At 36.1% G+C, this 27,011-nt stretch overlaps 1 protein-coding gene and 1 pseudogene across 3 annotated transcripts in view; both read right to left on the bottom strand.

The window, feature by feature from the left end:
- FCHSD2 (FCH and double SH3 domains 2) overlaps nt 1–27,011 on the bottom strand; it is a 365,055-nt gene that overhangs the window by 27,814 nt on the left and 310,230 nt on the right. For all 3 annotated transcript variants that reach the window (XM_051987185.1, XM_051987184.1, XM_051987183.1), the window contains one exon: nt 24,702–24,863. In XM_051987185.1, coding sequence (XP_051843145.1) covers nt 24,702–24,863 — 162 coding nt within the window. The remainder of the gene's footprint in view (nt 1–24,701; nt 24,864–27,011) is intronic.
- Nucleotides 13,822–15,938, bottom strand: LOC127555111 (ELL-associated factor 1-like; annotated as a pseudogene).

The raw sequence follows: 27,011 nt of genomic DNA, 5'->3' as shown, positions 1-27,011 counted from the left end.
CTGTAACGTGAGTTGTTTTGTGGCTCCAAAATCACCCTGTCACATAGGATTTATGTTCTGTTGGAACCTACCCCTAAAAATTAATTAAAACTAACTCTCTTGTGTATTATCCCTCATTCCTTGAATTGTCCAGCATGTTATATATATGCAAGATTGTCAGTGGAGATGACAACGAAGACGCCATTTAGACCTTTTATGAAACCCACTGAAAACTGATGTTGGCAGGCTGAAAAAAAATACTAGTTTCCACAAATATCTGTGGAATTTTCCCTTGTTTGCCCTGTCCTCTGGCCCGAGGCCTCAATTCTACCAGGAAGAACATTTCATTTTGGCAACAACATTTCATTTCTGGTATGAAACATGGCTTGTTTCTCCTGTGGTTGTCATTTGTCTGGCTGGAGGAAATTTTCTGCTTCTCATAGAAGGGATGCCACGGTACAGTGGTGGCCACCAGAGCTCAGGCTGGGCTGGGCTGGGCATGTGTGTGTGTGTGCCCACATATGTGCGAGCTCCCATTCAGGAGAACTCTTGTTCCAGACTGCCAAGGTGCTGCATGCTGGGGACATTTCTTCTTCCTCGTGCCTCCGCTTATATTGGGTCTTTGCCTAACCTTGCTGCTTTTCACATGTTGATCTCTAAAAATCATTTTTTGTCCTCTTTGATCCTCTGAACTAGAATTTTCTCTTCAAGAACTATGGCTTCAATCCCTTCTTCTCACAAGTCATGTTTCTTGACAGCTACTATAACATGATGATATTCTTTGAGCCCTTGGTGACTAATAACATTATCTTTTCTTTCTCCAGTGCTTTCAGGTTTACAAAATACATTCTTCACAATAACCCTGAGAAGTAGCTGGTATAATAAGTATGTCCTTCACCCTATAACAGAGGAGAAGAACGAGCTTCAGAGAGAAGGGCCTTGCTCCTAGACCCAGAGAGCCCTTCAGGGAGGACGGATGAGGTTTAGATGTGAGCTCGGGTCTCTCGAGCTCACTCTGATAGTCTTTAGTCCTTATCATGCCACCTGTCTGTGCCTCCGGTGGTTGGCGGACGGCCTCTGTGAATGTCTTCCATTTACACAGATGACAGCTGTGGGGCGCTGTTAGCACCAGTGGACGGCAAAGTAGGGAAGGAATCTGGGAATCTTTAATCCAAGGAGTGGCTCTCTCATGAAGTCTCTCCTCCACAAGCTTATTTCACAGTTGACCAGAACAAAGTCAAGTTAATGAATGATGGTGATAATGGGAAAACATCAGGGAGTCATGAGAATCCCGATGTCAGCCAGCCACATCACAGCACTTGAAAAGATCTGGAAGTAATTAAATGCCCCAGACTATAATATGAAAACAAAAGATAATGAGAAGAAAAATTATAGAGCCAGGCAGCATCATGGTGTATGACAGAGAATGTTGAGTCAGAAGATCTGTGTTCAAATCCTGGCTCTCTTATTTACCCACAGAAGGAACTTCATACCTGGTGCCTGGATGCCATAGTTATGATTAGCATATTTCTCTACAAGAAAGAGCTTCAAACAGAATCTGCATGACTACTTGTGAAGCAAGTTGTAGAGAAGATCCATGTTTCAGCCAAGAACTGGATAATACTGAAGTCTTCCAGATCTAAGATTTTATTATTCCCAAAATCTTGACTTGATGTCTCTTATTAGTTGTATGACCTTAGACATACTCTACTCATCAGCAGAATGGAGTTTAACACTCATATTACTTCACCAGAGAAAAGCTATTAAGCTTTAGGTGGTGCAGTGGGTAGAGCACCAGCCCTGAAGTCAGGAAGACCTGAGTTCAAATCTGACCTCAGACACTTAATGCTTCCTAGCTGTGTGACCCTGGACAAGTCACTTAACCTCAATTGCCTCAGCAAAACAAACAATTCATATAGAAATGGATCCCTGTATGCTGTATATTAATTTAAGAAAACCACAAAATAATATTATCTACATTTTCCTGCATTAATTTTGTCACACATTTCCCAATTATAGTTTTATCTGGTTTGGGGTGCACTTGGGAAAAAGTTTTGCTGGTTGCAAGTTTGATATCTCTGCTTTAAACCATAATAAATAGGAGTTAGTGCAAGTTTCTTCATCTGTGAAAGGAGATTAGGAGAGATGTTCTCTTACTACACTGCCTCTATTGTTGAAAGAGCTCCATCAGCAGTCCAGAAACTGGTATCTGTCATCAGAAGAAGTGGCTAGAAGTAAAAAAGTCTTTCCTAAACCTTTCTAAACTTGGATCATTCTGGTTTTGCTTGTTGTCCTCAAGAGTGATTTTCTGAATTATAGCAAATATTTATTAATCATTGACTTTTTCCACATCATCTGGGTTGCTTCAGGATTCATCGACAGATATGACCCTGATCTCAAGGAGCTCACAAATTAAGAGGGTCAGAAGAGATGCTGCCAGAGGGTGGGGATTGACAGCAGAAGGCCTGGGTTCAGATCCCAGCTGTCACTAAGGCTCATGTGACCTGGGCAGAAGATGCTCTCTTCCTGGGTCTCAGTTCTTATTTATAAGTTGAGGTTGGATCAGAGTCCCAGTTTTAAATCCTATGCTCTATAGCATATATACAAATAAGTTTGATACAAGGTGGAATGTTACAAGAACACAAAACATGATTCAGACAAAAGTATGCTAGAAGATTAAGAAGGAATTGGGGGGAGGGAGGAGGAATCAAGGATTCCTGGTTGACATGGCAAATGATATGGGCCCTGAAGGAAGAGATTTCAGGAGGGATTGCATTAGAGAAAAGAGGGATGACTCACTCAGAGGTAGAAGAAAAGAGAATGAGATGAGTAAACAATGAATAATTTAGTTTGGCTAGAATGAAAGAACATCATTGTGAGATGAGGCTATGTTGCTTAGTTAGAAGTCAGACTGTAAAAGGCTTCTTGGATGGTAGGTTAAGGAGTTTATATTTTATTCTGGAGGCCAAAGATCAGTGAATAGTTAAAAAAAACCATCCAATTAGACAGCAAAGACTTTGGGGACTACTGCTATGGAAGAGAATAAATCCAATGATTGAGGTATGAAATGCATCTAACCTCTTATCTAAATCATTAGAATCGCTCTTCACAATAAATTTAACACTAAAAATTTGTATCTAGGTCATGTTTTCCTAGAGTTCATCTCTCTTTTAGAAAATGACAGCCATTGTTGGTTCAACTCTAGGTTTGTAACTTCTCCTAAATTCAGCTGAGAGGCAGGTTATGCAACTTCAAGTTGTGATAGAAAAGGACTTATGGAGAGATCCACACAGACTCACGTATGTATTTACATGGAAAGCAGTCTGACGTAATGCAAATAATCTTAGACCTGGAGCCAGATGGGTTTAAATCTTTACTTGGCCTTGGCTACTAAAAGGAACTCACAGAATTTAAAGCTGCAAAGGAACTGAGATTCTAGTCCAACCTTTTTACTTGATGGATGAGAACCTTGAGAGATAGAGAGGGGAAGTCAGTCACCTAAGATATATAAGTTGCTCAAACCCAGGTTTTTTGATTTTGCTTCAATCTCTGGCCCTCTTCTTTAAACCATCCCTGAATAGGAAGCTTCTTGATTATATATCTAACAAGTCAGGACTTTATAGAGCCTTTGTTTCTTTTATCTATAAAATGGAGATAATAATTATCTGCATCAAATGTGATATGTGTAAAAATACTTTGTAATCCCAAAGGATGAGCTAAGTTTTATCTATGATTATTTATTTATAGAGAATTATGATTTAAAAAAGATAAGCTCTAATTTGAGTTATTAAGCCATTGATCAATCACTATACGTTTGAAAGCCTTCTGGTAAAATATAGTAACGAAGTTCCTTTCCTCTCTCACTTTCCAATACTGTACATATACAACTGCATTCATTCAAAAATAGTGTAAATATGTGTCTTTGCTTCTATTGTGTCCCCGTCCTGGAACATTTTCTTCCCAAATCAATTCTTACTCAAAATCTCCCTACCATTTAAGGTTCAATAATAATTATCAATAATAATATATGTGACTGTGTGAGAGAGAGAGAGAGTGTGTGTGTGTGTGTGTGATGTATTCAGGATTGTTGACTCTAATTTCTTATTTAAACATAGTGATTTTTAAAAAATGTCAACTATAAAACTTTAGACTGCAAATATTTTACATAATGTGAACATGCATATTTCTACCCTGTGATAAAATAGCTTTGAAAATAAATGCTAAGGGGGCAGCTAGTTGGTGCAGTGGATAGAGCACCAGCCCTGAAGTCAGGCAGATCTGGGTTCAAATGTGGCTCAGATACTTAACACTTCCTAGCTGTGTGATCCTAGGCAAGTCACTTAACTCCAATTGCCTCAGCAAAAAAAAAAAAAGGAAAAAAATGCTAAGCACAAGATTTTAAAACTTGTAATTATATAATCAGATATCTTTAATTTGTTAAAAATGAGCTTGGGGAAAAAAGTGATAATGGGGAAGTGGTAAAATCATTCTACTAGTTTTTTTACTTCACCTATATTTGAATTTCTGAAATGCCACTTACTATACCATAGTGGAATAATTCAATTTTTACAATAATAGACATCCACATGAGAATTTTTTTTCAGAAAAACATATAAGTACATAACACATAAATTCTTCTGAATCTATTACCTTAATCAGGGAAATGGGGATTCTGGAGTTCAAAGTTTTCCTAGCACCAAAGATAAGTAAATATAAACACTAGAAACAGAAAACATGAAGTTGTCACCAGCAAAAGACAAATGAAGAATTAATAATCAATTTTTGTTTCAGCTAATAATCTCTTGAGTTTGCTAACATCCAAATCCTATTGTGATTTTAGATATAAAATGTAAACACTGTATAACAAGAATTTCCAAGAGATGGGCTTTCTGACATTTTTGATGTCTACCATAATTACTAATCTCTAAAGAAACACAAAATGGGGGGAGGAAAGGGGAAAAGAGAATTTGAAAAATTCCATTGAATGCTTCAAAATATTAAAAAAAAAAAAGAAAATACCCATGGCTTCCAAATTCAAATTGTCATTCAAAATATGCATATTATTGGCATGTCCTGCCCTCCATATTTTCCCTAGCAGTCTACTATATTTGAATACCTGATCATAGTGCTATGTGCAAAAAATGTGTTCAAACTATCCTTTTCAACAATTATCAAATAAATATCTTGACTAGAGATATTAGAAATAAGGTCCCTCCTGTTTCTTTTAGTATTTGTTTTTATTTAAAATTTAAAAGTTTACACATGAAATCTATGACTGGATGACTGAAATCTAGCTTAAAGAATTGGGCAAATTAATGATAGCATTGAAATATTTAAATATTCCATTTTTTCAGCAACAATATAAACAGATTATGGTACTGTTCATCTCTAATGTCAATACTATCAACAGATCATAAATAAATTATCATTCTATTATAAAAACATTCTTAGATTCCATTAAATTTAACCTAAAAGGCTGCAATTTGGATAAAAACCAAAGAATACTTAATTTTGAGCTATTATTCTCTTTCTATTTCAGAACTGGTATTGAAGAGAAAACAGGTAAGGGAATAGTGGGGTTGAAAAGGAGGCATGAATTAGGGAGGTAGCAGGCCAGAAGTTAATTTAAAATCTGTATGTCCAGCAAGCAAAAGCAAGTATAAAAGAATTTTCTTGTGTTAAGTAATCTGTATTTTAATTATAGACAATGGGTGTTTATTTAGACTATATGGAGACCCATTGCTTGTATACGTAATAAAGTACCCTTAATTGTAACTGAGCTTTGCTGCCCTAGAACAATTTTTTTCATTTTGTCAGTATTTTAAGCATTTTGCAGAAGATCTGTATATAAGAAAGTCTATTTTTTGTTTCCACCTATATAAAAATATGACTTGTGGCTTAAATGTAGCTGTGTAAAAGCCTGGGAGGAAATTCCCAAATCAAGGAAAGTTATGGTCTCTCATTTGATGTTTCCAATTCTTTTATAAAAATCACTTCTTGTCTATACATTCAGTAGCTCTATCCTTCACTCCTACTACTCACATTGATTCCTATTATTTTTTTAAAAATAAAAGTTTCTTTTAAGGTCCAGTGAATCAATTATGTCCAATGAAAGAGGAACATGGGATTGTGGGTTTCTCTTATCAATGTGGTACTTAAACCTCCAGTTTCATCCAGTCACTGCACCTACACATAGGATCGTTCTGTTCTGTACACAGCCAACTTTTACAGACTCAAATTCAAACTAAAAGTAAATTTGTAGTTCTGACTTTCCCAGTCTAGATATTGTATGTGATTGTTCTATGTACAAAGATATCTAAACTCTGCACCCAGTAGATGTTCAATAAATATTTGAATTTTAAATATAATGAGTGGCATTATATTATAATAAAGGAAGTGCCGGAGCTTTAGGTTTCAATTCCATCTTTTTTACAGACTACTTGCCTGTCTTCCCTTCCTTTGGAAAATGAGGTGTTTGCATTCTCCAATTGATAAATGGTCAAAAGGTAGGGACAGAAAATTTTCGGGTAAAAAAATTAAAGCCATTTCTAGTCATATGAAAAGGTTCTCTAAATCATTGTAGATCAGAGAAATGCAAATTAAGACAACTCTGAGATACCATTTCATACCTCTCAGATTGGCTAAGATGACAAGAAAAGATAAGGATAAATATTGGAGGGAATGTGGGAGAACTGAGACACTAATACAATTGTTGGTAAAGTTGTGAAATGATTCAACCATTCTGGAGAGCCATCTAGAACTATGCTCAAAGGGCTTTTAAACTGTGCCAGCAGTGTTTCTACTAGGTTTATATCCCAAAGAGATCTTAAAGGAGGGAAATGGACCCACATGTGCAAAAATGTTTATGGCAGCCCGTTAGTGGAAAGAAACTGGAAACTGAGTGGATGCCCATCAGTTGTGGAATGGACAAATGAGTTATGGTATGTGAATGTTATAGAATATTATTGTTCTATAACAAAGATCAGCAGGATGATTTCAGACAGGCCTGGAGAGACTTATATGAACTGATGCTAACTGAAGTGAGTAGAATCAAGAGAACATTGTAGGGACTTCTGGGATTGGAGCCAAGATGGAGGAGAGCAGACAGGACTCTCTGTGACCTCCTCTGACCTTCCCTCAAACCAACAGTAGATTTACCCTTAAACTGGTTTTGAAGTAAAAAAATCCACAAATATTTGGAGTACAACACAATTCTAGAAGAAGATACTTTAGAAGAACTTCTGAACAGGTCTGTTTCAAATGGATAGGGGAACAGTCTGCTGATCCCAGGCTGCAACATAGGGAAACCGAGGCAAGAAGCTGGGGCAGGAAGCCAGAGCATGGTAGCTTCCATGCACCTCGGAATCTTCTGTGAACCTCTTAGGCTACTCTGTCCTGGTTGCAAGTGGGTGGTTTGGCAGATCTGCCTTTTGTAAAAGACAAATTGTAAACCACTGACCCTGGAAGAACTCTGGACCTAGCCACTATTACCCAGCACTGGAAATCAATCAGCAAAACTGCCCTAGGGCAAATTAAAGCAGCTGTCACTCCTTTGCATTGAACAGACCTCAAGCCTTAAAAAAAATGAATAAAAAATTAAAAAAAAAAGAACTCTCACCATAGACAGCTTTTATGGAGAGAAGAACAGACCTCAAATCCTGAGGTTCCTAAAGGCAAAGTAACTCCAGAAGAAGCCCCAAAGAGAAACATGAGCTGGTTCCCATTTCACAAGGCTTTTTTCGAAGATTGCATAAAGGATCTTAAAAGAGAGTTAGAAGAAAAATGGGGAAATGAAATGAGAGCAATAAGGAATGGAAAAAATGGAAAAAGAATGCAGTGAACAAAAAACTTTGGCCAATTGCAAAAGGAGCTAAAAAAGGTAACTGAAAAAATAATACACTAAAATTAGAATTGAACAAATGGAAATGAATGACTCAATAAGACTTTAAGAATCAGTCAAACAGAAAGAAAAAAATGAAAAAATAGAAGAAAATAGGAAAAACAACTGACCTGGAAAATAGATCTAGAAGAGACAACCTAAGGATTATTTGGCTTCCTGAAAGCCATGATGAAAAAAAGAACCTAGACATTATCTTACAGGAAATCATAAAAGAAAAAACTGACATTTTAGAATCAGAAGGTAAAATAGCCATCGAAAGAATCCACTGATCCCCTCCTGAAAGAGACCCCAAAATTAAATCCCCAAGGAATATCGTGGCTAAATTTCAGAACTATCATACCAAGGAAAAGATATTGCAAGCAGTCAGAAAGAAACAATTTAAATACTGAAGAGTCACAATTAGGATTACCCAGGACCTAGCAGCTTCCACCTTAAAGAATCAAGGGGTCTGGAATCTTATATTCCAAAAAGCAAAGGAATTGGGATTACAGCCAAGAATAAGCTATCCAGTTAAAATGAGCATTATTTTTTCAGGGAAAAAAATGAACATTCAATGATATAGGTGAATTTCACTTATTTCTAATGAAAAGACCAGAACTGAACAAAACATTTGATCTCCAAACACAGAACTCAAGAGAAGCATAAAAAGGTAAAAAGGAAAGAACTCTTGAAAATTATATTTTTGTTATGGGTATACTTAGAGAATGTAGGCATAATCTAATTTTATTATGATAATATGGGGAAAGGGGATCATACTGGAAGAAGAGGGAAAAGGAGATTAAATAAGAGAAAATACACTTACAAAGAGGCAAAGAAAACCCATTATAATTGAGGGAAAGAAGGGAGGGGGATGAGCATTGTGTGAATCTTTCATCAGATCTGGCTATAAAGAGAGACTATCATACATATTTGGTATCATAAAGAAACTTGTTTCACCTTATATGGAAGTAGAAGGAAAAGGGGGAAAAGAAAGGGAAAGACTAATAGAAGGGAAAACTGAAGAATTAGGAAAAAGGTGTAAAAAAGGGAGAGGGGCTCTAAAAGACTGTTTAAAGGAGGTAGTCATCAAAAGCAAAATACTGGGGAGGAAAGAAAGGGGATAGCAAAGAGAAAAGCATAATCTAGGCTAAATAAGATGGCAGTAAATACAAAATTAGTTATTATAACTGTGAATGTGAATGGGATGAACTCCCCATAAAACAGAAGCAGATAGTAGACTGGATTAAAAACCAGAATCCTACAATATGTTGTTTACAAGAAATACATTTAAAACAGTGATACATACAGAATGAAGGTAAAGAGCTGGAGCAGAATATATTATGCTTCAGGTGAAGGGAAAAAAGCAGGGGTAGCAATCCCAATCTCAGATCAAGTAAAAGAAAAAATAGATCTAATTAAAAGAAGATAAGGAAGGAAACTATATCTTGCTAAAGGGTACCATAGATAATGAAGCAATATCAATACTAAACCACCAAGTGGTTTAGCATGGAAATTCCTAGAGGAGAAGTTAAAAGAGATGCAAGAAGAAATAGACAGCAAAACTATACCAGTGAAGGATCTCAACTTTGCTCTCTCAAAACTAGATAAATCGAAACATAAAATAAATAAGAAGTTAAGGAGGTAAACAAAATGTTAAAAAAAGTTAGATATGATAGATCTTTGGAGAAAATTAAATGGAGACATAAAGGAGTTAATTTTTTCTCAGCAGTTACTGGAACTTATAAAAAAAAACTGACCATGTATTAGGGCATAAAAACCTCAAAATCAAATGCAGAAAGGCAGAAATAGTAAATGCATTTTTTTCAGGTCATGATGCAATAAAAATCACATGCAATATAAGGCCAGGAGAAAATGGACCAACAAGTAATTGAAAACTAAATAATCTCATCCTAATGAATAAATGGATAAAACAGCAAATCTTAGACACAATCAATAATTTCATCCAAGAGAATGACAATAATGAGACAACATACCAAAATTTGTGGGATGCAGCCAAAGCGGTAAAAGGGGAAATTTTATATCACTAGATACTTATTTGCATAAAATAGAGAAAAAGAAAACCAATAAATTGGGCTTCCAACTAAAAATGCTAGATAGAAAAAGAACAAATTAAAAATCCCCAATCAAATACCAAACTTGAAATTCTAAAAATAAAAGGAAAGATTAATAAAACTGAAAATAAAAAAACTATTGAATTAATAAATAAAACTAAAAGTTGATTTTATGAAAAACCCAACAAAATAGATAAACCTTTAGTTAATGTGATTAGAAAAAGGAAAGAGGAAAATCAAATTGTTAGTCTCAAAAATGAAAAGAGAAAACTTTCCACCAATGAAGAGGAAATTAGAGCAACAATTCGGAGTTACTTTGCCCAGCTTTATGTCAACAAATTTGGTAATCTAAGTGAAATGAAGGAATACCTACAAAAATACAGATTGCCCAGTTTAACAGAGGAGGAAATAAATTACTTAAATAGTACCATTTTAGAAAAAGAAATAGAACAAGCTATTAATCAACTCTCTAAGAAAAAATTCCCAGGACCAGGATTTGCAAGTGAATTCTACCAAACATATAAAGAACAATTAACTCCAATGCTATATGAACTATTTGAAAAAATAGGGAATGAAGGATTGCTACCAAATTCCTTTTATGACACAGACATGATACTGATACCTAAACCAGGTAGGACAAAACAGAGAAAGAAAATTATAGACCAATCCCCCAATGCATATTGATGCAAAAATCTTAAATAAAACATTAGCAAAGAGATTACAGAAAATCATCCCCAGGAAATACACCACGACCAAGTAGGATTTATACCAGGAATGCAGGGCTGGTTCAATATTAGGAAAACTATTAGCACAACTGACTATATCAATAACCAAATTAACAAAAACATACAATTATCTCATTAGATACAAAAAAAGCATTTGATAAAATCCAACCATCCATTCCTATTAAAAAATACTAGAGAGTATAGAAATAAATGGACTTTTCCTTAAAATAGTCAGTAGCATCTATTTAAAATCATCAGCAAGCATCATATGTAATGATAATAAACTGGAACCATTCCCAATAAGAACAAAGGTGAAATAAGGTTGCCCACTATCACTATTACTATTTAATATTGTATTAGAAATGCTAGCTTTTGCAATAAGAGAAGAAAAAGAGATTAAAGGAATTAAGAGTAGGTAATGAGGAAACCAAATTATCACTCTTTGCAAATGATATGATGGTATACTTAAAGAACCCTAAAGAATCAATGAAAAAAACTATTAGAAATAATCCACAACTTTAGCAAAGTTGTAGTATACAAAATAAATCCACACAAATCATCAGCATTTTTATACATCACTAACAAAATCCAACAGCAAGAGATACAAAGAAAAATTCCATTTAAAACAACTGTCGATAGTATAAAATATTTGGGAATCTATCTGCCAAGGGAAAGTAAGAAACTATATAAGCAAAACTACAAAACACTTTTCACACAAATAAAGTCAGATCTAAATAATTTGAAAAATATCAAGTGCTCTTGGACAGGTCGAGTGAATATAATAAAGATGACAATACTACCTAAACTAATCTATTTATTTAGTGCTACACCAATCAAAATCTCAAGAAACTATTTTATTGACCTAGAAAAAATAACAAAAGTAAATGAAGGTGGCCTAGCTGTACCAGATCTAAAACTATATTATAAAACAGTAGTCATCAAAACCATTTGGTATTGGCTAAGAAACAGAGTAGTTGATTAGTGGAACAAATTAGATTCACAGGACAAAACAGTCAATGACTATAGTAATCTTGTGTTTGACAAACCAAAAGACTCCAGCTTTGGAGATAAGAACTCATTATCAGACAAAAAACTACTGGGAAAATTGGAAACTAGTACGGCAGAAATTAGGTGTTGACCCACACCTAACACCATATACCAAGATAAGGTCAAAATGGGTTCAGCATCTAGACAAAAAGAATGATATTACAAACAAATTAGAAGAACATAGGATAGTTTACTTTTCACCTCTGTGGAGGAGGAAGGAATTTGTGACCAAAGAAGAACTAGAGATCACTATTGATCACAAAATAGACAATTTTGATTATATTAAGTTAAAAAGTTTTGGTACAAATAAAACTAATGCAGGCAATATTAGAAGGGAAGCAATAAACTGGGAAAACATTTTTACACTCAAAGGTTCTGATAAAGGCCTCATTTCTAAAATATAGAATTAACTCAAATTTTTGAGAATTCAAGCCATCTTCTAACTAATAAATAGTCAGAGGATATGAACAGACAATTTTCAGGTGAAGAAATTGAAACCATCTTTAGTCATATGAAAAGCTGTTCTGAATCACTATTTTTTCTTCTTTTTTTGATTTTCAATTTCTATTTTATCTTCTCATTCTAGGATATTAAGTAAATATTTCATGATAATTTCTTGAAAGATTTTTTTATCATAGTTTTCCAGTAGAACAATAATTTTAAAAATATCTCTCTTGGATCTGTTTTCCAGTTCATTGTTTTTCCGATGAAGTATTTCACATTGTTTACACTTTTTTCATTCTTTTCGTTTATTTTATTTTTTCCTGATTTCTCATGAAGTCATTAGCTTCCATTTGCTGAACTATAACTTTGAAGGAATTATTTTTCTCATTAACTTTTTGCATTTCCTTTTTCATTTTTTGCCATATTTTAAGGCATTCTCCTAATTGGCTTTTTGTGCTTCCTTTTTCATCATTTTCATTTATTTCCCCAATTTTTCCTCTTTCTCTCTTATTTGATTTTTAAAATTCCTTTTGAGCTCTCCCATGGCCTGATACCAATACTTATTTTTCTTGGAAGTTTGAATGTAGGAGTTTCAACTTTATTATCTTCTTCAAGTGTATTTTATTCTTCTTTGTCACCATAGTAATGTCCAAATGCAAGAATGGGTTAAGTAATAGAGTCCTGCGCCTCTACCTAGACACCTGCAATCTTCTTCTGACCAGATTAACTTCTCTGAATGTTTAGTACTCAATCAACAATTATTAGATATCTCAAAATCAATGTTCTGTACACATTTTAAACTCAACAAATTCTGAATCATCATTGATCAGATAAATGCAAATTAAGACAACTCTGAGAAACCATTATACATTTCTCAGATTGGCTAGAATGACAGGGAAACATAATTCGGAGTGTTGGAGGGGATGCGGGAAAACTAGGACACTGATACATTAGTGGAATTGTGAATACATCCAGCCATTCTGGAGAGCGATTTGGAACTTTGCTCAAAAAGTTATCAAACTGTGCATACCCTTTGATCCAGAAGTGTTTCTACTGGGCCTATATCCCAAAGAGATCTTAAAAGGAGGGAAAGGGACCCACATCTGCAAAAACGTTTGTGGCAGCCCTTTTTGTAATGGCAAGAAACTGGAAACTGAGTAGATGCCTATCAGTTGGAGAATGGATGAATAAATTATGATATATGAATGTTATGGAATATTATTGTTTTGTAAATAACAACCAGTAGGATGATTTTAGAGAGGCCCGGAGAGACTTACATGAACTGATATTAAGTAAAATGAGAGCAACCAGGAGATCATTATACATGGCAACAACAAGACTATACGATGATCAATTTTGATCTCTCTTCAACAATGAGATGATTTAAACTAGTTCTATTTGTTCGGTGATGAAGAAAGCCATATATACCCAGAGAGAACTTGTGGGAACTGAGTGTGGATCACAACATAGCATTTTCACGCTTTCTGTTGATGTTTGCTTGCATTTTGCTTTCTTTCTCAGGTTTTTTTCTTTCTAGATCCAATTTTTCTTGTGCAGCAAGACAACTGTATAAATATGTATACATATATTGAGTTTAATATATATATTTAACACATTTAATATGTATTGGACTACCTGCCATCTAGAGGAGGGCATAGGGTGAAGGAGGGAAAAACTTGGAACAGAAAGTTTTGCAAGGGATAGTGTTGAAAAATTACCCATGCATATGTTTTGTAAATAAAAAGCTTTAATAAAAAAAAGGAAAAAAAAGAGAACACTGTACACAGCAGCAACAATGATTATATGATGATCAATTCTGAAGGGATGTAGCTCTTTTCAACAGTGAGATGATTCAGACCAGTTCTAATGGTCTAGTGACAAAGAGAACCATTTCATCCACAGAAAGGACTGTGAGAACTGAATGTGGATCCCAATATAGTATTTTCACTTTTTTATTGGTGCTTTCCTTGCTTTTTATTTTCTTTCTCATTTTATTTTCCTTTTTGATCTGATTTTTCTTGTGCAGCATGATAATTGTGGAAATACTTTTAGAAGAATTGCACATGTTTAACATATATTGGCTTATTTCTCTTTGGGGAAGGAGTGAGGAGAATGGAGGGAGAAAACATTTGGAACACAAAGTTTTGCAAGGGTGAATGTTGAAAATTGTCTTTGAACATATTTTGAAGATTAAAAAAAATTATTAAAAAAGCAAAAACAAAAACGAGGGGCTTGGACTAAATCCCATAACACATTGTCTCTGCCTCTGAAAGTTTATGCTTAAGCCTGTCTCTCTTGACCTGTCAGCATTCATCTCCACATGGTCAATGATCTGAAGATGCTTTAATTCACTTTGGGGTGCTGTTTTCCTCCCAAAGGCCAAATAATTTGCCTCAGCAATGAAGATACACGTTCAAACTAGAGTCTACTATATCACTCAAGCTTTGAATAACCAAGACCCACTCCTTCTACTTCCCCCCACCCCAATTGTTTAGGTTTTTCATTCACATCATTAATCAAACACCACCACAAAATCCTCTCAGTTACTTACTCTACAGATCTAGTAAAACTTTTAAAACAGATTATTCACAGAATATATACCAGTGTATCTGGGATCTGTTTGGGATCTGATAAGGCTTAGCTCTACCCACTAATTCCCCAAGCACTCTTCTTGATCATGAGCTTTCTGCCAGTGTCCTGCTGCTTCAGAGTGGTCTCCCCACAGAGATGGAGGCAGGAAGCTTTAGTGCTGGTTATAGATGCCACTGACATACCCAATTCTAAGTCATTTTGTAGGCTGTTCATCAGCTGGTTATTTCCCGAGCCATCTGATGCCATGGTTACAGGATTTCTGTGACTGAACTGCCAGTGAGGAGTTTTGGGGGAAGGCCTAGAGCATGGGGGCCTCTTTCCCTTGGCTGCTGGGACTGTCGTCATCATCACTGCCCAGTTGCTCTTGGGATCTGACAAACTGCTCCCCCAGCTACTCTCTGTTTGTTCAATTATTTCAACCTTTGCTCTCAACTTTGTTTTAATGTCATCCAGTTGAGGTTCAGGTAAAAGGTTATTTTTCACAGGAGAGATTTTGGCCCAACTGCTGGTTTCACTTCAGCTCTAAATGATACTGGAGGGGTAGTGGCCAAGCAGAGGGCTGTTCCATTTGGGTCTAGATTTTGTTGCTCCTTTCAGCTACTATTTACTTGATCTGAATGCTGCTATTGAGTTTTTCCAACACATTCACCAGTGTCATGATTGATGAGAACACAGTTTTTCTGACGTGGGCTTTTGTTTCCTCTGAGGTGCCGATCCAGTGATATCATTTCCTTTGCCAACCTGGAGTTCTTCACATGAAATATCTATAAATGCTGGTTTATAATCTTAGTGGTTGGTGTGGAAAGAGGGCTTAGACTCTTCTTGAAGCTGTTTTTGAGTTTCAGGCTCTGCTCCTTGCTGTCCAGTAGCGGGTTCTTGGTGCCATTCATGCTCTTTTCCAGTAATGATACCACTGAGCATTAATAATGAATAAGAGGCAGTGTGGCCTAGTAAATAGAATCAACCTTGGATCCAGGAATACTCGGGCTCAAGTTTTCCCTCTGATACAGATCAGCTGGCGTGTACTTGGACAAGTCCCTTAGTCCTCAAGGCCACTTTCTAATTCTGTAAAATGCAGAGAAATGGCTGACGTTCAGTGGTAATGAGAGTTTGCTCATGACAATGTCCCTTTATGAGGGGTGTCAAACTCAAATGGTTGCACGTAGGAGCTCTATGTAGCCCCCGAGTTTGACACTTTTATACTTTGCTGAAGAAATCCCAGACCAAGGGCTGGGCCTGGAATTTCAAATTCTCGTTTCTACAATGCTTTACAGCCTATGAATCAACTTCCTTACAATGATCTTGCGATGTTGCGTGGGCAAGAATTTTGACCTCTATGTGACAAAATAGGAAACCAAGGCTCAGAGGTAAGGTAATTAGTCCACAGTCACGCTGCTGGGAAATAGGGGAGCTGGGCCTCGAACTCAGGTCTTCTGCTCCACATCCAGTAAAGCATTTCTTCCACAGTTATGAGCTGCCTCCCTCTCACCAGCAGAGGCTTTCCTACAGAAAGTCATTCCTAGTCCCTCGGGTTAGCTCTATCTTCTTTCTCCTAGGAACTACCTCACATGGCTCAGGAGCCACCAAAAAAATGCAAAGTATACTGTCTGTGCATATGTCTTGCCTCCTATCAGCATGTAGATTCTTTAGGGAGAGGGAGAGTATCTCCTTTGTCATCTCTCCCTGGTGCTAAGCCAAGGGCCTTAAACAGAGAAGGCAGTTAAATGACCTCTGTAGTACTGAGAATGGTGAGTCAATGTCCATGTTCCTTTACCATTTATAAGTAAACAGACTATCATATTTAAAAAATAATTATTTTCTTCTGGACAGTGTGAACATTTTCCAATTATGCTGTTGATACATAACTGTGGTTTTAACCACATTTTCCAGATGGCACTAAATTCTAACATGATGACTGAAGCTTTTGTTGGCATCTACAATGGAACAAATAATTTGGTCCCCAAACTGTATGTTTCTTCCACCAACTCTTGAGCCAGCTGACTGTCATCACAAGGAGACCCTGTCTGCCCCTTTCTCATTTTGTCAGATTCCACAAGGGATCTGCTTACAGACTGAAGTACATACAAAGCTTATATAAGGCATATTCCTTGCCATCACACCATAGTAGGACAAGATGTGAAAAAAAGAGAACTAAATAGAGACTTTTATAAGAGAAGTGCATTAGAGTGATATAAAGAGCAGTGTTGGGAGGAAGCTTGGGGGGGTCTGGGAAGAAAGGAAGGACTTGATCACAGAGGAAAATATTTCAAAATATTGGAAGGGCTTAGAAGGACTAAGCTGTGAGAGAGTTCCTTTCACAGATGAAATTAGCTGCTTTGACAGAACACTTTGAAAGTGTATTTAATGGGGGGGGGGACAGAGCGAGCTGCAAAGAGAAGGCAAGTTCTTATTAATCACTTGCCAAATGACATTTGTCCTCCCCAAATATTCTTGGTTCTTCTTTTCATTTCATCTGTCAAAAGGTTCATATTAATTCAACATAGTTTGGCAAAGATCAAATGCTTACTATGGTATTGAAGGGTAATGTTCTCAGCAATGGGGCAAATACAAAGAAAAAGCAATTATGATTCCCATTTTTAGAACAGTTAAAAATTTTATAAAGTGTTTTCACTCTGTGTTCACAACATTTCTGTGAATGGGTAATGCAGACTTATTCTACTAGTTTTTATAGGTGAGGAAACAGATTCATAGAGTGACATGAACAGCATCACATATCTGGTAAGTGACAGATTGAGGACCTGATCATTTCCCCTTTCTGAGTATCAGTTTTATCATCTGTAAACAAGGATAATCTACTTCAAAACTCAGCGAATTGTGAGAATATACTTTGTAAATAGTAATGAGCAATTATAGAGCATATTATGGTTTACAAAGCTCTGTACAAATGGTCTCTCATTTAATTCTTATAACAGCCCTGAGAGGTGGTGCTCTTATTGTCCCCTTTTTTAATAGATGAAGAAACCGAGGCTGAAAGAGATCAAATTACTTACCCAGATCACATAATTAGTGTCTGAGGTAGGACTTGAATTTAGGTCTCCTTGACTCCAAGTCTGATACTCCCTTCCTCTGCACCTCAAGTTGTTTTACAATAAATAACTAATCAACAAGGCAGTCTCTATAGCCATGCAGTTTATAGTCTTTTGAGGGAGATTAGGACCCATACAGACTAAAATATGACTTAGAATGTGATAAACACACAAGAAATGCTTAAGGAAGGGATTTTTGAAAGAGAGGTTATGGGAGAAATCAGGATAGGTTTCTTGGAAGAGATGGAGTTCAAAAGATGAATTAATAATTTGATTAATAATGATTGAAAAGAAGAGGGGAAGAATTGTGTGAGAAAAGGGACAGAAGCAGGAGATAATGGAGTATATTTGATAGACTGGAAGTCATTTCATTTTAGGTAGAGTTCACAGACATTTTAAGCTGAGTACTGTAGAGAGTATATTTTTGTAAAAGCAAATGGATTTGCACTATATAACACTGAGGAAATACAGGGAAACTAAAATAAGATTTTTAACCTCCTGCATTTTATAACCTGGCAGTTTGCTTAAAGACTGGCATCTATTATGGGCCAAATGTTGTGTGTCAGAGAAGCTTTTAGCATGTATAAAAAAATTTGAGGGTGTGGTATCCACACAAGGGAAAAACTGAAAGCACTTGAGGAGATGCCCAGGTAACAATTCCTTCCAGACCCACGCATACCATCAGAGAATCACTGGTTATGATGGTGGACACTATTGAATTTTGCCCAATCTGATCAACTGCATTGTAAAGGGAGGGCAACAGGCCTGATCTTAATTGATCTGTGGGCCGGATGCTGCCATCAAGTCCAAGTAAATCAGAGAGACGTGTGAGCTTAGGAAAATAGGATATATTTCCTAACCTGATTGGGAGGAGCAGAATCAGAGAATCAAAGTTGGAAGGAGCTCAGAACTTGTCTAATACAATTTACTGCATGAAATTCCTTTAGAAACTATTAGTGGTCATCCATCACTGTCCTGTACAGCTCTACATTTATATTTCTATAATCTATCTGAACAGAACTCTAGGTGAAAGGAAATTCATTTCTTTCCAAAGAAGTCCAGTCCTTTTAGAAAATTCTCATTGTTGGAAAGTTTTTTTCTTAACAATACATCTAATCTAATCTAATCTAATTAATCTAATGGCTATCTGTGACTTCGTCACTGGTCTTAGTTCTGCTCCCCAGGTAATCTGCCCTCTCCTTCCCAAATATTTAAAGCCTGAAATTCTTTTCAGCAAATCTTTTCTTTATCCATCTAAATAACTTCAGCTTTTAAAATAGTTCTTATTCGGCTTGGTCTCCAGTCCCCTCTAGGTCATTTTCTTCTAGAAGCAGTCCAGCTTATTAATATCCTTCTCAAAACGAATATGTAGAACTAACTGTATGACATATTATAAATGTGATCTTATTAGGAAAGGGGAGAAAAGTTGGACATTACTTCCCTCATTTTAACCATAGTGATGCTGGTTCATCACCAGTTTCTCCAACTTCAAGGTGTAGGAGAGGAGTTGTCACTGTGGCACATCAGTTTTCAAAGGATATGCAATTGCGGTTTAGAGGCTGGTACTTGTGTAGCCAAGAACACAGGTTTGAGAAGGGCGGAAATTAATTTTCTTTACATACTTTGGATGCTAGAAATTGGGCAGTTAGGTGGTGTAGTGAATAGAGCACTGGGCCTGGAGTCAGGAAGATCTGAGTTAAAATCTGGTCTTGGATACACTTAACTAGCTGTGTGACACTGGACAAATCACTTAACCTGTCTGTCTCAGTTTTCTCATCTGTAAAATGGAAATAATGATAACTATTTCCTAGCTAGATGAGAATACAAATGTAATGTACTTAGCATAGTGCCTGGAACATTACTATATGCATCATATAAATGTTAGCTATTATTTACAAATGCATTTAATTTTGGCCAGTGATCTTACAAATGTATATTATTGGTCCTAAAGAAGAACTACAAAGGATCATTTGTAAGTACAAATCTATCCCCACTAGTCAGAAAAGCAAATTAAAGAGCAAGCCCATGGAAAGTTGACCTGATATTGATCTGGTATCATCTTCCTTTACATGAAATATGCCTATGGCTATAACAGGTTTTTAGTTTGGACATCATTCTATAATCTTCATTCAATCTTGGATTTCTATAGGATTAAGACAAATTTTAAGGCTTATTAATTATGTGGTAATTATAATTACCACAATTAGCTTATCAGAGTCTTGCCAGAGATGCCATATGAATCTAATAAAAACTTTATAACATCTAACAAAAAAATTTTAATTTTTCCAAAAAAAGCCACTTAAATATCATATTACCTTCTATTATCTAAAAGTTTGCCATGAAAAGGATGCTAGTGTTGGGGGAAGAAGACTTGAGTTCATATCCTTTCTTTGACATTAACAGTATGACAAAAAACAAGCCATTTAATCTGAGCCTCAGTTTCCTCATTTGTAATATCTGGAGATCCTATCTCAAAGTTATTGTCATCACTGGCTTTCAATGTTGAAAAGGTTGCTACGAAGAAGAGTGTTGGTCTTAGAGGAAGGAAGACCAGAATTCAAATCCTGATATAAATACTAGCTATATGACAACAGGCAATTTATTTAATTTCTTTGAGTCTCAGTTTCTTCATCTGTAAAATGGGAACACTGATAACTTGGAGACCCTTTCTGATAGGGTAAGTGTCAGTTAAGATAGATAACACCTAAAAAGTAATTTGTAAACCTTACAGCATTGTATAAATACTGGCTATTATCATTGTAAATCAGAACATTTGGACTCAGCTTTCTGATTCTGCTATTAATTATTCCCCCAAGAGCCTGGACAAATCATTTTGCCTCTAGGGGGCAAAATATGATACAGCAGAAAAAGAGTGATGATTTTAGATTTAAAGATTTAGGTTCAAATTCCATCTGTATAGCATTGACCTACATGACCTTGGGCAAGTGATGAAATCTCCCTGAATCTTATCTTCTACTTTAGAGGTTGGGTTTGTGATAGGTGATCTGTGAAGTCCCATTCAGCTCCAAACGTCTGACCTTACACAGCAACAGCTCAATCAGACTTTGCAAGCACTGGTGTCAATGCATAAGGGAACAGGTCCTTCAGCAGGTCAAAGGCAAGACTGAATGAACAGTCATCAAGGGAGCTGTTGGGGAATCTGTATTTCCGACAAGAACTGGACCAGCTGCTTTCTGAGGTAGCTCCAAGATTCTCTGAGAGCCCAGGCTGTCATGATGGGTACAACAGGAAGAGGGTCATCATACTAGTGCCAAATTTATAGTTTAGAAGATCCAGGTTTGAGTCCTGACTCTAATACTTACTATGTGATCCTAGAAGTGTCAGATCAAATTCCTCATCTATAAAATAGGAATAATACTATTTAAACTCCCTACCAGGTAGAATTGCTAAAGAAATGCTTTGTAAACTTTAAAGAGCTATAGAAAGCTTTAATACCTGCAAAGAAAAAAGGGACAAGTATGATAGTTTGGAAATGCAAAATTAGATAAATAAGCATTTTTTCCCTGGGTCTTTTCATATCCTATGGGGTTCTTTTTCCTGGACTTATCTTGACCAGAAAAGGTCCTGGTCTAGGGAAACACAAATTAAGTTGTTGGGCTAAGATCCATTTATGGCAAAGGTCCCAGACTCTCCAACCCACAGCCAGGGACAACTACACAACATGAATGAATAGAAGATACCACACCCCAGTAATGGGAAGGCCTCAACCATGGCCCAGAGTCCTTGGTCCTGTAAAAAAGATTAAAACAAAAACAAAAACAACCTTTCCATTTTCCTGAGCCAAGTTGGCTACTAACTTGAGTCTGTAGGAGCCAAGTTAAAAAAAAAAAAAAAAAAACAGCCACCCACTTACATCATTATAGCTAATAGTGATTTAGAAATAAATCTGACATAAAATCTTCCCACAGACATTCAAAGTCAACAAATGTACACCCACATGGCAGTTTCATCTTTCATTATGCAAATGTTCTCCCAACAGGAAAACAAACTAGATGTGAAAATGATGAACCTTCCAGGAATTCTAATTTTGGTCTTTGATTTTTCCAGTAAGGCTACTGATAACTGAATGGTATGGCGGGGGAAAAGAAGCAGTAAAAAGAACGAGAGTTACTTGTTACTAATTGGTGAGAGATAGTGGGCAAATTACTTCTCTGGGTCTCATCCATCAAAATGGTGCTCATTGGATTCCATATCCAATAAGCCCAAGAGATCACCTGGTTTAACCCACCCTGAGCTAGCTGAATTCCAAGGCTCTAAGAGGCCACAGATCCCACAGATGGACTCAGACCTATGGTGGCTTTGTCAGATTATTATACTACTGTTTCTCCTAATATCACATGACCTAGAGGACCAAAGGAAATACTGTATGTAAAAGTACTTTGAAAAATGAAATGCTCGTGGTTACTAAAATCATCTGGTATTGGCTAAGAAATAGACTAGTTGATCCATGGAATAGGTTAGGTTCAAAGGACAAAACAGCCAATAACTTTAATAATCTAGTGTTTGACAAACCCAAAGACCCCAGTTTTTGGGATAAGAACTCATTATCAGACAAAAACTACTGGGAAAATTGGAAATCAGTATGGCAGAAACTAGGCATTGACCTACACTTAACACCATACACCAAGATAAGGTCAAAATGGGTTCATGACCTAAGCATAAAGAATGAGATTATAAATAAATTGGAAGAGCATAGGATAGTTTACCTCTCAGACTTGTGGAAGAGGAAGGAATTTATGACCAAAGAAGAACTAGAGATTGCTAATGACCACAAAATAGAAAATTTTGATTAGATCAAACTGAAAAGTTTTTGTACAAACAAAACAAATGCAGACAAGATTAGAAGGGAAACAATAAACTGGGAAAACATTTTTACAGTCAAAGGTTCTGATAAAGGCCTCATTTCCAAAATATATAGAGAATTGACTCTAATTTATAAGAAATCAAGCCATTCTCCAATTGATAAATGGTCAAAGGATATGAACAGACAATTCTCAGATGAAGAAATTGAAACTATTTCTAGTCATATGAAAAGATGCTCCAAGTCATTATTAATCAGAGAAATGCAAATTAAGACAATTCTGAGATACCACTACACACCTATCAGATTGGCTAGAATGACAGAGAAAGATAATATGGAATGTTGGAGGGGATGTGGGAAAACAGGGACACTGATACATTGTTGGTGGAATTGTGAACACATCCAGCCATTCTGGAGAGCAATTTGGAACTATGCTCAAAAAGTTATCAAACTGTGCATATCCTTTGATCCAGCAGTGTTTCTATTGGGCTTATACCCCAAAGAGATACTAAAGAAAGGAAAGGGACCTGTATGTGCCAAAATGTTTGTGGCAGCCCTGTTTGTAGTGGCTAGAAGCTGGAAAATGAATGGATGCCCATCAATTAGAGAATGGCTGGGTAAATTGTGGTATATGAATATTATGGAATATTATTGTCTGTAAGAAATGACCAGCAGGATGAATACAGAGAGGACTGGCGAGACTTATATGAACTGATGCTAAGTGAAATGAGCAGAACCAGGAGATCATTATATACCTCAACAACGATACTGTTTGAGGATGTATTCTGATGGAAGTGGATTTCTTTGACAAAGAGAAGCTCTAACTCAGTTTCAATTGATCAAGGATGGACAGAAGCAGATACACCCAAAGAAAGAACACTGGGAAATGAATTTAAATTGCTTGCATTTTTGTCTTTCTTCCCGGGTTATTTTTACCTTCTGAATCCAATTCTTCCTATGCAACAAGAGATCTGTTCAGTTCTGCAAACATATATTGTATCTAGGATATGCTGTGACATATTTAACATGTATAGGACTGCTTGCCATCTAGGGGAGGAGGTGGAGGGAGTGAGTGCAAGGGATAATGTAAAAAAAAATTACCCAGGCATGGGCTCTGTCAATAAAAAGTTATTTTAAAAAATGTTAAAAAAAAAGAAAAATGAAATGCTCAAGTTTTTTCAGGATCTCAAAATTAACAAAATACTTTTAAAAATAAACTAGGCAATCATTATTATTTTTGTACACAGAAGAGAAGCAGAACTGTAGGAATATGATGGATTTGAAATCATAGATGCAAACTAAAACTTTTCATATTTCTCACTGAGGATTACTATAAAGTTCAAATGAGATAATGAATGTAAAATGCTTTCTAATCCTTAAAGACTACTATTAGAGTGTGAGGCGGGGGTATGGTGAATAGAATGCTGGATTTGGAATCAGAAGACCCATGTTCTAAGTCCACATGTGATTTGGACTTGACTAGCTCTTGGGCTCAGTTTTGTTCTCTCTTCTTCTATGATGGTATTCAGAAAAGGCACCTATTGATGAGTGGTAACAACTACAGCTCCCATTCTCACAGACTTTGGTTCACAAAGTACTTCCCTCTGAATAACCCTACCAGGAAAGTGGTATGAAGATGTTTTTTATAGATGAGAGAAAATGTAGTTAGAGAAGTGATTATAATTATTCATACTAACAATTAAGGAGAATCGCTGCCACTCAGAGAAAGCACAGTGCCAAGGATAGGAGCCTGGGTTTTGTATTTCTCAGGGATATGGGAGGCAAGTGTTTGGCAAATTTTAAAGCATTAGTCAAACAAGAGCTACTACTATGTATTACTATAGTGCTCCAAATTTTGTAAAACATTTTACCAAAGGGAAATGAAGGGAGAAGAAGGAAGAGAATGTTAATAATACTATTATCCATTTTTATAAACGAGAAGCAGAGGTTTAATGGAACTTGAAGCCTATCAGTCTTCATTATCCTGAGGCTCTCTTTTACTTTTCCCTAACCCAACTTATTAAGCATGTGGACCCAACACAACAGCAACAGCTGGTAAAAAGACCAGTCAATAATGGAAACAAAAAACAGTACCAAGTGCAAGGAGCCATTATTGGCCACTGCAGGAAGGCTGGCCCATCGCTCATTCTCCAATTCCTCCATTACTTGGTTCATTGCACTTTTCAGCCACGTGTCTACAGAAACCCCAATTTGTTTCAGGAGGTCTAGGCGTGCTTCAGCTTTCAGCTTAATAATCTATGGAGACAAATGGAGAGAAAAGAATTAAAAAAATGGAGCAATTACTTTATTTTTGCTTGATGTCCATTTATAGTCCTTCCAAACTGCCTTATATTTAATGACAATGTATTCATTTTATATATGTTTTACTTTGCATATAATTTATATTTGTACTTTTGTCTCTTCTGATAAAATGTCAGTTTATATTTGTGTCCCAAAACTTAGCATAGTGCCTGGCATATAGCAATTACTTAACAAATGCTTCTTGATTAATCTGATTGGTCTATCACCCAGTGAAGCAATCCTTGTAGAGACATGAACAATCAATTGCTTCTGCAGGTGCTGTGGTCACTGCTTCCTCCAGAGGCACAACTACCCAAGACCTAGAAATAAGTTCTACCACCAAAGCCTTTGGCACTGTCAAAGATTCAACATCTGAAACTAATTTTATCCATGGAAAAAACACTAGAGAAGATGTGTTATCATCTGTCTTGTACCTTAAGGATCATTGGGAATTTCCATTTGCCTTGTAGTTGAACCCCAGTGTCTGCATTCTCACTCTGTTTGTATCTTTAGTGCTTCATAAGATGTTTTGTACATAATAAATTGGCACTTAATAAATGCTTCTTTCACATATCACTTTCTGGTCTGCTAATCAGAGAACACATACAGAGTGCACACGGCCATTAGGGCTCCTCTTTGGCAAGGAAAACAATAATAGTAGTTTACATTTCCATAGTGCCTCAAATTTCAACACCCTTTCCTAACAACATTCCACTGAAGCAAGAAGTCTAAGTGTGACAATCCCCTTCTAACACATTATGAAGCTGAGACTTCAAGAAATCTAGTGATTTATGTAAGACCACAAAGCTATTAACTACAAGAATCAGGCGTTAATCATAGGTCTTTTAATTCCAAGTTCAATGTTCAGTTTCCAACTGCTAGAATTTAGATGAAGCAAGAACTCATGAAGCTTCTAGAATGTAATGACAGCAAGATCCTGTTTTTTTCATTGGTCTTTCTCAATCCTCATCTTTCTCAATCTCTGAAATGTGCAATTTTGTTGACTCCTCTCTCTTCCTGGATTCTCTTTACCAGGGTTTTCTTGACATTTTTATCTCTTGTTTCTCCTCCCACCTGTCTGACCACTCCTCAGTCAGTGTCTTATGCTGAACCAACATCCACAAAATCCACACTCATTGTTGGCACATCCCACGACTCTGTTGTGTCCTTTTCTGTTTTTCACCTTCATACATAGTGACCTTAATCAGCTCCTAGTTTTAGTTATCATCTCTATGAAGAGAAATTCTCATTCTCTCACTCTTCTTCCCTCCCCTTAGTTTTAGTCCCATACCACCAACTGCTAATACAAAAATAGTAATCCAGGATAAATATTATATGTAAGCTCATATGAAAGCTGGAAGGGAACTCAAAGACCATACAATCCAATCCATATATGAAATATAAACCTCCTCTCCAAAACCTTTAAAGAAATGAATACATATGAGATTCAGACTCTGAAGCTATATTCCTGACTCATTCCTTAGCTAGACAATCTTCATTTGATCTCATCCTTAGTGGAATGGCCTAATTCAGATCAAATACTATATTCCAGAAAATTAATGGATAGTGTTTGGGCATGAATGAGGCATTCATAAATAGCATAAAGCTAAGGGGCATAAAAGGATATCTTGGCCTCTTATTCCCCAGAGACCTTGAATATTACACTATGTCCAAGGAACACTGTCAGTTTATGGAATCTGGAAGAAAAGTATTTTTTAGTTCCTTTTGACCCATGAAAAGTCTTTTTTTCTCTAATAAGTCCATATGAAAAGATGTTTTAGTTTAGAATTATTTTTTGAATTTTTTAGAATGTCATCTATTTACTCTTACTAATACTTTTCTTTATTGCCCTTTCTTTCTTTCTGATCTTAATTTTATTAATATTTGACACCATTATGTAAATGGTATCCTCTTTTGTTCAGTTTCATTGGCCTTCTCCCACTATTTGGTAAAAGTTTTTCCTTTCTCAGAATGCAAAAATATATTCCTTTATATTTCATATTCTAGTTTGCTTTTGTTGTTGTCAAAGTGTGCATTATTTTCCTTACTGGAGCCAAAGTCCCATTAGAGTATGAACCCTAACTTATTTATTTATCTTTATAA

The sequence above is a fragment of the Antechinus flavipes genome, chromosome 3 (genome assembly GCF_016432865.1).
Source record: "Antechinus flavipes isolate AdamAnt ecotype Samford, QLD, Australia chromosome 3, AdamAnt_v2, whole genome shotgun sequence".
NCBI classification, from domain to species: Eukaryota; Metazoa; Chordata; class Mammalia; order Dasyuromorphia; family Dasyuridae; genus Antechinus; species Antechinus flavipes.
Note: the sequence above shows the minus strand (reverse complement) of the source record. Positions and strands in the feature narration are given on the sequence as shown.